At 36.0% G+C, this 13,580-nt stretch overlaps 1 protein-coding gene across 2 annotated transcripts in view; it reads left to right on the top strand.

Moving 5' to 3' along the window:
• Positions 1 to 13,580, top strand: part of AP1G1 (adaptor related protein complex 1 subunit gamma 1) — a gene marked incomplete at its 5' end in the record, with an annotated part of 70,382 nt that overhangs the window by 27,636 nt on the left and 29,166 nt on the right. For both annotated transcript variants that reach the window (XM_084906705.1, XM_084906704.1), the window contains 4 exons: positions 4,680 to 4,804; positions 8,666 to 8,807; positions 10,554 to 10,650; positions 12,065 to 12,141. In XM_084906705.1, coding sequence (XP_084762831.1) covers positions 4,680 to 4,804; positions 8,666 to 8,807; positions 10,554 to 10,650; positions 12,065 to 12,141 — 441 coding nt within the window. The remainder of the gene's footprint in view (positions 1 to 4,679; positions 4,805 to 8,665; positions 8,808 to 10,553; positions 10,651 to 12,064; positions 12,142 to 13,580) is intronic.

Raw genomic sequence — 13,580 nt, forward strand, 5'->3', positions numbered from 1 at the left:
TTGAGAGGGACAGAGAGTTAGAAACGTCAATGAGAGAGAAACATCGACCAGCTGCCTCTTGCACACCCCCTACTGGGGATGTGCCCGCAACCAATGTACATGCCCTTGACCGGAATCGAACCTGAGACCCTTCAGTCCACAGGCCGACGCTCTATCCACTGAGCCAAACCGGTTTCGGCCGGCCTGCACTGTTTTATTAATGTCATGAAGATTAGCTCATTTCCTATATAATAAAAGATGGGGAAAACGTTATACTGCCTCAGAAGGATCATGTTATGTACTACTTTTTATCATCAGGGCAAAAAAATGTAGCTGCCCATACAACAGCAAGACGCCTTTCACCTGTATAAAAAGTATGATCACTGGTGCATGCAGCATTATGAATTGCGAGAAGGATGTCGACTGCTGGTTTAGGTCCCGGGTTGCAATAGGATGCAGGCTGGGCTGAGAGACTCTCCCTCCCTTTTCTCCTCCTCCTGTGCACGAATTTTGTGCACCTGGCCTCCAGTGAACATAAGAAGCTTCCTCATTCTATTTCCCCAGTTGTTTTGACATGCTTGTGATAGTATATCCAGCTTATATGTATGAATCATAGTTTGTTAAATGGATGCCTTATTAATGGACATTTATTTCTAATCTTACTATTTAAAATAATACTACTGTTGAATAATATCCATTGTTTTACACATGTGTGAATGAATTGTAGTATAAGTTTCTAAAAGTGCAGTTGTTGAGTCAAACGGTATGTGTATTTAGATAGGCCAGATCTTTCTTATTACAGTTTGGGCCAGTTTATATTCCTGCCATTAATGCCCTTGCACTATTGTGACAATTTTTAATCTTTATTAATACAGTGGGTTAAAAGTATCTCAGTATGGATTTGATTTGCATTTCTTTTTTTGTAATAATTTCACTAAGGCATTTAAAAATATGTTTTTTATTGATTTCAGAGAGGAAGGGAGAGGGAGAGAGAGAGAGAAACATCAATGGTGAGAGAGAATCATTGATTAGCTGCCTCCTGCATGCCCCACACTGGGGATTGAGTTCTCAACCTGCACAAATGGCCTGACCGGGAATCAAACTGTGATTTCCTGGTTCATAGGTTGACATTCAATAACCGAGCTATGCTAGCCAGCCCACTAAGGCAGTTTTGTATATCATATAATCACTTTTATTAAGTGTACAATTCAATAATTTTTTTTCTTTTAGTAAAATTCTAGTTGGGTTTGCGTTTGTTTTATGAAGATATTGAACTCCATTTCATGTTTGAATTATTTTTGTTTTCTTTGTATTGTTCATATTTTGGTCCATTTTATATTGAGTTGTTGGTCTTTTAAAAAAAATTTATTGATTTTTTATGGAGAGGAAGAGAGAGGGATAGAGAGTTAGAAACATCGATGAGAGAGAATCATTGATCAGCTGCCTCTTGCACACCCCCTACTGGGGATGTGCCCACAATCAAGGTACATGCCCTTGACCGGAATCAAACTGGGACCTTTCAGTCTGCAGGCTGATGCTCTATCCACTGAGCCAAACCGATTTTGGCTTGAGTTGTTGGTCTTTTAAAAAAATCAATTTATAGGATCCTGTTACATAGGATTTTATGACTGTGAATTAATATTTTTTCCAAGTTTGTCATTTGTCTTTTGACTGCTCACAGGTAAAAGCAAAAATTTTCTGGTGTGAATATAAAAGCTGGGCTGTTTACTGGGATCTTAAAGTATTTGCTAGATTTGTGGGTTAGCAGTGTTTCACCTGGGATTTCAAGTAGCCTTCAGTGAGGAATAATACTACTGGATGAATTTGAGATTATTACCTAAGGAGTGATACATTTACTTGATTACTATTTTTCTTGAGTAGCTCACACAGAAAGTTGAGTTGTGTTTTAGTGATTGTTGGATATCCTTCCTTCCACATCCTATTGTACCGCCCTCCAACCTTTTTCTTTTTCAATATGTGAAAACTTTGATAACATTCCTGATAAAACATGGTACATCCTCAGCACTGTTGCTAGCTACCTCCACCTAAATGTGAAGTGTGATCTGGGTTAATCTTTCATTGGAGGATGTATTTCAAGTGCCATTTGCAGCTGTATAATCTTATGTTTCCCCTAAAATTTGTCACCTTTAAAAAAATAAATTCTTATTCTTAAAGCAAAATCACTGTACCATTGAGAATATTAAAAAAGAATTAATTTAGTATTGGTTCTTTTAAATTTTAGTTTATCTTTTTGCTGTTTAGTTTTTAGGTAAATTTTAAAAAATATATGTATTTTATTGATTTTGTACAGAGAGGAAGGGAAAGAGATAGAGAGTTAGAAACATCAATGAGAGAGAGTCATCGATCAGCTGCCTCTTGCACACCCCCTACTGGGGATATGCCCTTGACCGGAATCGAACCCAGGGCCCTTCAGTCCCCAAGCCGACTACTCTATCCATTGAGCCAAACCGGTCCCGGCAGTTTTTAGGTAAATTTTAAATAAATATCACAAAAACAACAAATTCTACTCACCAGTCACTGGTGACTTTTAGTGTGACTAACTTAAAACTTGGTCTTAAAAAAATACAAAGTAATGTTAATGTCTTTCTCATTAGTTTATCTTAATAAGATATTTTTGGATAATTTATTGTGTAATGCCTGTTTTTTGCCAGAAGCATGATTCAGTAAATATGATAAAAATTTCAGTGTTACCTGATTCTAAGAACATTTCCTTTCTCCTCTAAAATATTTATTTAGTCTTACTAAAGGCAAGATTTAAAAACCTTCAGTTTGAAAGAGTTAAGATTTTTCTAATAATGTTTTATCTTCTGATTTTTCTCATTCACTTCAGTAATTTTTCTCCTGACATTGTAAAAATGACTTTTCATCATCTTCTATTTCTGAAATTTAAAAAAAAATTTAACTTGAATGTATAGGGGAAAGGTAATGGTTTTTACCTAATTTTTGTCGATCTCAGGAGACATTTTTGTTTTTGATCCTGATGGTTCCCTCTTCTTTGACTTGCTCATGATAGTTTCTGATACCTTTAGGTGTTTTTTAATGCGGGTACATTAAGAAAACAATTTTTAAACAACTCCAGACAATTTTATTTGTGAACTCTTACTTTCCTCTATTTTACTTTTGAACTTATAGGCAAATTCAGGCAGGAAGTAGTCTCACAGGATCTTAGATTCCTGTGTACATGGGTCTGCATTTGCGCCCCTTCCTTTGCGAATGTGGTGATTCTAAATGGGAGCATAGTTTGAAAAACTCTTGGGAGTCTTAACTGTGTACACCCTTTGAAAATTACTCCTGTAGAGGGGTATGTTTGACCTTTTCCATGTTAAGATGGAATGATAAAATGCAGCACAGTGATTGTAACATTCAAGAAAAACTAAGTAGTAACAAACTGTTTAACAAAGACTCTTAAACTCTGAGTATTTCTAACAATTATATAAAGAAAAAAAAAGCATATAAAATTTTTAGGTTAATCCACTACTGAGTTTTCCTCTGGCTTTTTTTCCTTCTTCTATATTTGATTCCTAACTTCTCCCACAGTATTGGCTTAAGCCCTTAATGTAGCACTTACTTTAAAAAAAATTTTTTTTTAAATTGATTTCAGGGAGGAAGAGAGAGAGAAACATCAGTGGTGAGAACATATCAATAGCTTGCTTCCTATAAGTCCCTCACTGGGGATAGTGCCCACAACTCTGGCATGTACCCTTGACAGAAATCGAACCCGGGACCTTTCAGTCCGCAGTCTGTTGCTCTATCCAGTGAGCCAAACGGGCTAGGGCTGTACTGTAGCACTTACAACATTATATTAAATTTAGTTATTTTCTGTCTTTTCTGCAGTTGTACATTCCTGATGTGCAGGGCAGCAGTCTTTGGCACTCTGTTGTATTTCTAGTTTTTGAATTTTTTGATATTCAAAATAGGAATCAGACTTTAAATGGGTAACCTGGGGATTAAATTAGGAATTGGGTTTATTAACACATTGTGAACAGATCAAGAGAATTCTTGCTTCACATTACACAGTGTTTTACAAAGTGTCATATTTTAAAAAGATAGTAGCTTGTAAGAACATGAAATAAATAACTTCAGAATGCAGTGGGTATTTTATTTTAAAGAGTGCCTTTAACATTTATGTAAAACGGTTTTTGTACTTGTTCAATAGAAACTTTATCTGGCCATTGGGTAAAGCCAGCAATAAAACTCCTCGTCTGAAATGTGTTAATACCTTATAATACTTTTGCATGAATCTGTAGAACTAAGGTAAGGTTGTCATAGAATCTTGACAAGATGATCTGTTTTATTGATTACTATTTTTAAAAAAATATATTTTATTGATTTTTACAGAGAGGAAGGGAGAGAGATAGAGAGCTAGAAACGTCGACGAGAGAGAAACATCGACCAGCTGCCTCTTGCACACCCCCTACCGGGGATGTGCCCGCAACCAATGTACATGCCCTTGACCGGAATCGAACCTGGGACCTTTCAGTCCGCAGACCGACGCTCTACCACTGAGCCAAACTGGCTTCGGCTATTGATTACTATTAAGCTACCTGAAGATCCTGAATCTTTGTCATTTAGATGGTTTGGTGATACTGGTTATATCTATTTACTTTAATCTGGGTTAAAAACATTTCCTGATTGTGGCAGCAATTTCTTAATTTCTTTCTTTTTTTTTTAATTTGCAGTTGGAGTGCCTCAAGCTTATTGCCTCTCAAAAATTCACAGACAAACGCATTGGCTACTTAGGGGCAATGCTGTTATTAGATGAAAGACAAGATGTCCATCTTCTCATGACCAACTGTATCAAAAAGTAAGGTTTTTTTTTAAAGTTATAGAATTGATTAATTTATTTGGTATTAAATCTTATTTTGCCTTGTCATACTTTATTGTCTCTTTATATATATACTAGACTAGATGCCCGATGCACGGATTTGTGCACTAGTGGGGGGCATGGCCTGCGGGGATTGGCCTCTGTGGGAGCATTGCTCATCCTGGTCAGCTAAGTGGCTGCTCCCGCTGCAGGTGCAGCCACTCATTCCAGTCAGCCAAGTAGCTCTCCCACTGTGGGAGCGCACTGACCACCAGGTGGCCAGTGTGCGTCATAGTGACTAGTTGACCGGTTCTGGTTCCGCCATTCAGTTGCTGGGCTTTTATATAGGATTTTTTTTCTTTCATTTTTCCCCATTACCATTTATCCCCCCTATACTCTTTTCCACCCCTACTCTCTTCCCCTCAAAATCAGCACACTGTCATCTGTGTTCATGAGTAAGAAGTAAGTCTTAACATTTCCTTCTAGGGACTACTTTGTGATTTTAGGTTTTTCCTATAATATACCAGTAAATCTTGGCATCTTCTATTTACTGGGTTGTTTTTTTTTTTATTGCTTTAAAAAAATATATATTTTATTGATTTTTTTACAGAGAGGAAGGGAGAGAGATAGAGAGCTAGAAACGTCAATGAGAAAGAAACTTCGACCAGCTGCCTCTTGCACACCCCCTACCGGGGATGTGCCCGTAACCAATGTACATACCCTTGACCAGAATCGAACCTGGGACCTTTCAGTCCTCAGACCGACACTCTACCCCTGAGCCAAACTGGCTTCGGCTATTTACTGGTTTTATATTTATTCTCTAGAATATATTTCAATTGCTTTGGTTTTGTAGCTTATATGTAAAGAAACTTAGCAAAGGCTTAAAACTTCCTCAGGAGATTATTTAATTAAATAAAAGTGTTGCTATACATCTTCAGGTATAAAAGCACAATTTAGCAATGAAATAACATTTGGACCCTCATAGAATAGAAAAGACATTGGTAAATCTGAGCTTTCTTATCTTATATTTCTAGGAGTTGGAATAATATGAATAATGAACATATTACATTTATTAAAGAATTATCAGTATATATTCTAAATAAACATTACTTAAAAATAGAAATCTTGTCTGTGGTCTAATCCAAGATATCCATTGTGTGGAATTATATGTAGCCCTATGAATATTTGTGTATAAGTCATTTTTTTTAAATGGGTGCTTTACTGATTTACTAGTCCAGTTATATTTGTTTAACTTACAAACTGAGGAATGCTTGCCATTATGGAGAAATTAGAGGACCCAAGCAGGGAATTTAGCAGTTCTTTCCAGCATTTCTCTTATAACAAATTTCTGTTAGAAACCCATGGAAGTTCTCATGGGCTATTGGTTACAGTAAAAGAACTTTTTGGATTGTTTTAATATGTTTAATCTCATTTTTTAGATTTCTATTATATTGCAGTATTTGTATTTTTGACATAAAATAGAATTGGGGGATATAGAATTTATAAATACTGAACTCTTATAATTTCCTGTGAAAAATAATGTTCTACTTTAAAATTTCCCAATGGACATCTAGCTGGCATAGCTCAGTGGTTGAGCGTTGACCTATGAGGTCATGGTTCGATTCCCAGTCAGGGCACAAGCTCAGGTTAGGGGCTCGATTCCCCAGTGTAGGGAATCCAGGAGGCAGCCGATTAATGATTCTCTCTCATCATTGATGTTTCTCTCTCTCTCTCTCCCTTCCTCTCTGAAATAAATAAAAATGTATTAAAAAAACAATTTCTCAATGGACAATGAGAAATTCCAAAATAAGAATTAATGATTTGATTCTAAATATTGCATGTATCATGTAAATATATTGAGTCTGTGAACTTAATTTTGGGAGAATCTTGTTTTTTGGTCTTGAAATAAATATTAATAATGAAAATACTAAGTTGATTCATTTATTCAACCAGTATTTATTGCATACCTGTTGCATGTGAGTAGCTGTTGTAAGCTGTGGGGATGGAGAATTGAGGAAAAGGAACAGATTCTTGGTATCATGGAGGTTACATTCTAGTATTTCAGCATGACTCTTTTATACATTTACTCTGTTCAGGCCATTGAGAGTTTCTTAAATTTTTGTTCTTTCATGCTCTGTTGCCCTTATTACCCAAGCCTTCAATCACATGCTGATAATTTGGCAGTTCTGCCTTGCAGCAAGTTCATATTAGAGAGTTAATACCAAACTCAGGTATAGCTTGGTAAAAACTGAAGAATGAGGCACATAGGCAAAAAAGAAATCTTTGTGTTTAATTTTAATGAGATCCAGCCAAAGGCCAAGTGAATTTAGGGAGAGTTATTAATAGTTAGAAATTGATATGGCACTTGCAGTCTAAGCTCTTATTAAGGACTTTGGATCATTTGTTTATTTTTTTAACCTGATAATAAATGGGATTTTTCTGGTTGCTTTTCTGTGTGCTTTTCCCTCCCTCTTTGTTTGTGTTGTAGGACATCGTAGTGTATCAGCAGTTTTTATGTTCCTTAATGCATCTTTACCCCATTGTTCATTGGCCTAGAAAACTCATATGACATTAAATCCTTAAAATTGGATATATTTTAAGAATTTGCATTATGCAAATTAATTACTATAAAATGAATGAAAAGTCAATTAAATATTCTTAGCAACTGGAAGCCTAGATGGTAAAGCCATGGTTAGTAAGCTTCATTTCACCAGTAATTTTAACTTAAAATATTCAAATTGGTGGAGAGAGCAGCCTGGCCTTCTTTTCCTTCCTTTGGTCTTCAGTAAAGACTGAAACTACTTATTAGTTTATTTAAAATGAGCCATTATGAACCCGTTATGTGTTAAATAACATTTTTAAATGAAAAGAAATATTTTTCATAACAAGAACAATTCATGAGAAGAATGGCATTATTTTACATTTTTAAAAATCTCTGTAGTATCTGGCCTAATAGATGCTCCTGTTTTCAGTTTCTTGTATGTTTTTTGTTTTCGTTGATTCTCATCGGAGAATATTTTTTCCATTGATTTTTAGAGAGGGGGAGGGAAGGGGAGAGACGGAGAGAAACATCAATGGTAGAGTCACATTGATTGGTTGCCTCCCGCATGTGCCCCAGTTGGGGCTGGGGCTCAAACCTACAACCCAGGTATATTCCCTTAACTGGGATTAAACCTGCAATCCTTCAATTGGCGGGTCGATGCTTTATCCACTGAGCCAAAGTGGATGCTTTATCCACTGAGCTAGGATTCTTGTAATATGTTTTAATTGAAATATATGAAGATTCAGCCTTTTATAGGTAATGTAGTTAGAAAAAGGAAGTTGATGTTAATAATCTTTCAAATAACTATGGATAGTCTTTAATACTATACCAAAACTACACAAGTGGTAGTTTCTTAAGGGTTAATTATAATGTAGAATCTGAAACCTATCAATAAAGTTTGATATTTTTAATCATGAATTATGCAGAGCTACCTCTTTACTGGTAGATTGTGAAGCTGCTTTTTGTTAATTCTCACCTGAGGATATTTTTCTATTGCTTTTTCAGAGAGAGTAGAAGGGAGGGAGGGGAAGAGAGAGAGAAACATGGATGTAAGAGAGAGACATCACACATTGATCGGTTGCCTCCCGCATACACCCACAAGGGGGCAGGAAGCGAACATGCAACCCAGGTATGTGTCCTTGACTGGAACTGGAACCAGAGACCCTTTGGTGTGAGGGCCAATGTTCTAATCACTGAGCCACATCGGCCATGAGATTGGTTGCCCTGTCTTAATTAGTTAAAACCTTTTCTTGTGAAGCTTCTTCATGGGGAGCACCAGACACAACGCATTCATTTCTACTTTTTTCTTTCTTTGGCAGTGATCTTAATCATAGCACGCAGTATGTACAGGGGCTAGCACTGTGTACCCTCGGCTGCATGGGCTCTTCAGAAATGTGCAGAGATCTTGCAGGAGAGGTAGAGAAACTCCTGAAGACCTCCAACTCTTACTTAAGAAAAAAGGTAACTGTTAGTAAAACCAAATGTCTGTGTTAGTGTTAGGGAGTACGATGGAAATGAGAAAGCGAATTATTCATTTTTGAAACCTCTGATGTATATATACAATATGTCTTTCTCTGTGCAGTAGATATGAATATATATGAATCAGGTATTTATAAATCAAAATCTATTTTTATACTGATTTTGGAGGTTTTTTTTGTTACTAATTAACTCTCCAGTTGATAAGTGATTGTGAACACTTTAATTTTTTTAATTCCTCTTTTTCAGGGAAATTATTTATAAATCAACCATAACTGGATATCCTAGATGGCATATTTGCTTCCTAAATTACCTGATTCTAAACAGTATTAAAGTGATAATGAATCAATATTTATAAATTTACTTCCATCCTAATAATTAGCCTTTGTCCTAGCGCTTTTATATCTGTGGAAGTGCACTTCCATTGGGACCTATTATAGATAATTATTAGGGAATGATAAAGAACACACTTTCTAAAGTTGATATGTCTAAATGGAGTAGTAATGCATGACAGTGATCTTATTCTCTGCATTTATTTATTTATTTATTTATTTATTTATTTATTTATATTTTATTGATTTTGTACAGAGAGGAAGGGAAAGAGATAGAGAGTTAGAAACATCAATGAGAGAGAGTCATCTGTCAGCTGCCTCTTGCACACCCCCTACTGGGGATATGGCCGCAACCAAGGTACATGCCCTTGACCGGAATCGAACCCAGGACCCCGACGCTCTATCCATTGAGCCAAACCGGTCTCGGCTGCTTTTATTTATTGTTGGAAACATTTTATTGTTACTTTTTGTGTTTGAACCCTAAAACCTTAATAAAGGTTATAAAATGTAGAACTCCAAGAAGTGAAGACACACTACTGTGCCTTCTATATTAACGGTGTGAGGCAGAGGTGTTGATCTGTTTTCCAGGATCAAACACTGTTAATGATGTGTGCAAACCAAATACAGTCCTTTCTCTTAAAGAATGGGTGGGCTGCTCTTGTTCAGAAAGTATATTATTTCCTTAAATAGTGTAAATTAGGGGGGGGGGGGAATCTTCTATCTCATGGGAAGAATTAGTTAAAAACCTTTTCTTGTTAATGTGGCTAAACATATAGTATTCTACTTCAACAAATATGGTTAGTTTGTGGGGTAACCAATATATGTCTCTGAAAGTACCTTTCATTCCAGTAAACAAGCTATGACAGTCTTTTCTGTGGGAGAGATAAGCTAAATGTCTTTCAAATGATTTTCTTGATGTCAGTCAGCAGAGAGAGAATTGAGGAAGATACAGATATTATGAGAAGTAACAGCAGATTTAAAGCATCTGCAGTATGTATCTTTCAGTCGCATGATGTTTTTATAAAATCCTTGTTTGGTCATCTTACTCAGGAATGATTATCATAGATGGAAGACTTTATTTTTTACTTTGAAAGGCCACATAAGCTATGTTTAACTTGCTTGGTAAATTCATGTTAACCATGGTCTAGTTTAGAAAAATTTTATTTACTTATTTTGCAATATATGAATAGAGGGACAGGTGAGCTAGAAGTTCTCATTGATGCAATGGTACATATAAATTAGAAAGCCCTAACCTGTTAATAAATCAGATATCTTTTTTCTTCTTTATTTTTCTAGTAGGTGAACTAGTTGATAAGGGCTTTTTGTTGTTGTTCTTTATACGATTAGTTGCCCTGTCCTAATTGAAATAAATCTTTTGTCTTTTTAATTTTTTTTATAGGCAGCACTGTGTGCTGTTCATGTCATCAGGAAGGTTCCTGAACTTATGGAGATGTTTTTACCAGCAACAAAAAACTTACTGAATGAAAAAAACCATGGTAATGTGATTTGGGTGCATTTGGTAAAGTACTGAAGGAGAAGGGGAAAGAGAAAAAGCTTTGGGCAGTGTCAGCCTTCTGTCTCAGTGTAGTCGAGTTGCCTTTCTGCTGTGCTGGACACTTTTCCAGGAAGGGCTGATCAGTCCAATCTCTCTTCCACTCTCCTTTCCTAGTTTTACAATTAAAGATTAACTTCATAGCAAATTTGTTTTTCATTTCTGGTCCTCTTTTATTATACTAAAAGTACTGTATTCAGTTACTAATATTCATTGTAATATACAAATGATGATATCCTCGATTTTCATGTGTAAAGTTCTTTGATTTCCTGGCTACTTTATATTAGAGAAAAAATTATTTCTTTATTGTTTTGTGGTAAGAGTATAAGATTTGTGAAAATTCTTTTAGGTTACTTGTAACAGGAATTTGAAATGCATACTAGATATGTTTATATAAAAGTTAAGAGGAATTAATATGTAACTATTCTTTCTCAAACATTTTATTGTTATTTTGAAGTCAGTGAAGCAAGTTTTGAATAAAGAAAATGTTTGTCCTAAATGCAAAGAGAAAAAAAAATGGTAGGGTGTATTTAATTTGACTAATTCCATCCTAAAACTAGAAGGCTCAAAAAAATACTTGAATGAATGTTTAGGGAACTTGTTAGTGGAAGCTATTGTGTGATTCCCCCCCCCCCCCCCCCCCTCATTCTGGAACAAGCAAATTCACCTTGTCATCCACAATGACTGTACTTTGAAGTTCTGATTTATTTTATCTGGAAATTTAACTTCTCATTAAGATGTTTGCTTCTTGAATTGTCTATCAGAATTCAGCTAAGAGCATATTAAGTACGGAGCAGGTGATATCCAGCTTATTTTGACTGTGAGCATGTCTTTATGTATATTCTCAGATGGAGAGACGCTTGTACTGGTTGTTTTTTTTTTCATTTTTAAAATATATATTGATTTCAGGGAGGAAGGGTGAGGGGGAGAGAGAGAGAAGCATCAATGATGAGAAAAATCATTGATCAGCTGCCTCCTGTATGCCCTACACTGGGGATCGAGCCCTCAACCTGGGTATGTGCCCCGACTGGAATTGAACCGTGACCTTCTGGTTCATAGGTCAACTCTCAACCCCTGAGCCACGCTGGCTGGCTGGACTGGTTGTCATATTTTAGAAAGCAATTATTTTGGTCAGGTAATTGTTTAAAATATTCTAATTTGACTGACTTAACCATTAAGCATCTATTAAATACCTCCTTTGTATTCACCTTAATGCTTAGTAGATTCTTCGGGAGATTAAAAAACATAAGTAGCAACTATCCTTTTGAAAGTGACCTTCAGATCTCAAATTCCTGTTCTACAAAGTTGACTAATACATGCAGCCTCATTTTTAGTTTTCATTTGCTCGTTTCTTTCAGGTGTCCTTCACACATCTGTAGTCCTCCTCACAGAAATGTGTGAGCGAAGCCCAGACATGCTTGCACATTTCAGAAAGGTAGGTGCCATTCAACATGCTAAGTCTTTCCTGAAAATGATTTTTCTGAAAAGTACATGATGTTCTCACTTATAAATTTTCTTTTGAAAGGAAGCTATGAAGCTGAATAAAGGATTTAACCAGAGCCACTGTGTTTAGGGTTGGAAGCCAGATTTAGGCATATTAAGAACTAGCAATAATTCAGTGATTTTTACCTTTTATAATAGAAATCTTCACTCATTGTTAGCAGACACACCAATTTCTCATGTGCTTTATCTGCTGTTTTCACATTAAAGTCAGAAATTGTAACCTGCCGTCAGAATATAAACAGGAATGTGTTTGTGTGGTTTATTATTTTTAGGCAGGTGATCTCATTTTTTTTTAAAGGTGAAAAGTGCAGACTGAACTTTGACATTAACTTTTACCAAATACAGGGTCCCACTGTTCATTTTAGGCTGTTGACTTCGGTAATGGAAGTCTCTAGCTTTGTCAACTCTCTCCTTTCCTCCCTTTCTTACAGCATTCTAAAGTGGAAATTTTTGTTTTCTCCACTGACTTTTAGAAGGCAATAGTAAGGAGGACTCAGAGAAAGACTGTTCTTGGAGTTACATCCATTTACTTTTTTTTTTTTTTTTTTTAATAGGGCGCTGATCACTCCATAAGTGGGGCTTACTTTGTACTTAAATCTGATGAGGTTCTAATAGCAGTTCTTTTTTTTTTCCTTCCCTTTTCATCCCCTTAGATGTTTATGTCTTGATTAAATTATTGTAAAATAGTATGAGACCTGTATCTGTCCCTAATGCTTGCTTTGTATGTTTTGTTCCTGTTGTCTGTTTGGAATCCTGCTGTATGTTAGAATGAAAAGGTAAGAATTAACCCTCTTTTAGATGGTGCATGCTGGCATTAGGTTCTTAGTAGCTTTTGTGTATCCATCCACAAATGTGGCTGTTAAAAATATACTAATGCTGAAGCTATGCTTAACACTGTGAGTTATTTGTTCTAGCATTTTTGGCTAACTCCCTAGTCCAGTTTTTTGTCTTGTCACTTAAACTCGATTCCAAAGTCAGCCTTGGATTTCAGTTGTAGCCTTTCCTGAATTGTAAGCCTCCTTCTCTGCCTCTCCTTTATCTTTGCTTGAGAAACCTTGAGCAGCATCCCAGTGGTTTTGGTGATGGCAATTCCAGATCAGTTTGGAGCCTTGACACAAACACTGCTTCTTTTTGAAGTAGATATTTTAGAGCTATATGTGGATAACCTCAGACTTTAAAAAAGCTGCGTGTGAATTTCTGAGCTTTCAGTTCAGACTTAGAGCTTTTCTTTTCCCCTTTCCTGCACTTATTTTGCCTGGAAGTGTTAGAATATAAAAAGGATTTTTGAGTTGGAGCAGGTGGGCATCAACTGATTTTCATGGCTGCAGCCTTTCCCTTTGTCATCTTACTTTTTGTTTGTCCTGTCATCCG

This window comes from Pipistrellus hanaki (genome assembly GCF_964339955.1).
Source record: "Pipistrellus hanaki genome assembly, chromosome: 15".
Classification (NCBI taxonomy): domain Eukaryota; kingdom Metazoa; phylum Chordata; class Mammalia; order Chiroptera; family Vespertilionidae; genus Pipistrellus; species Pipistrellus hanaki.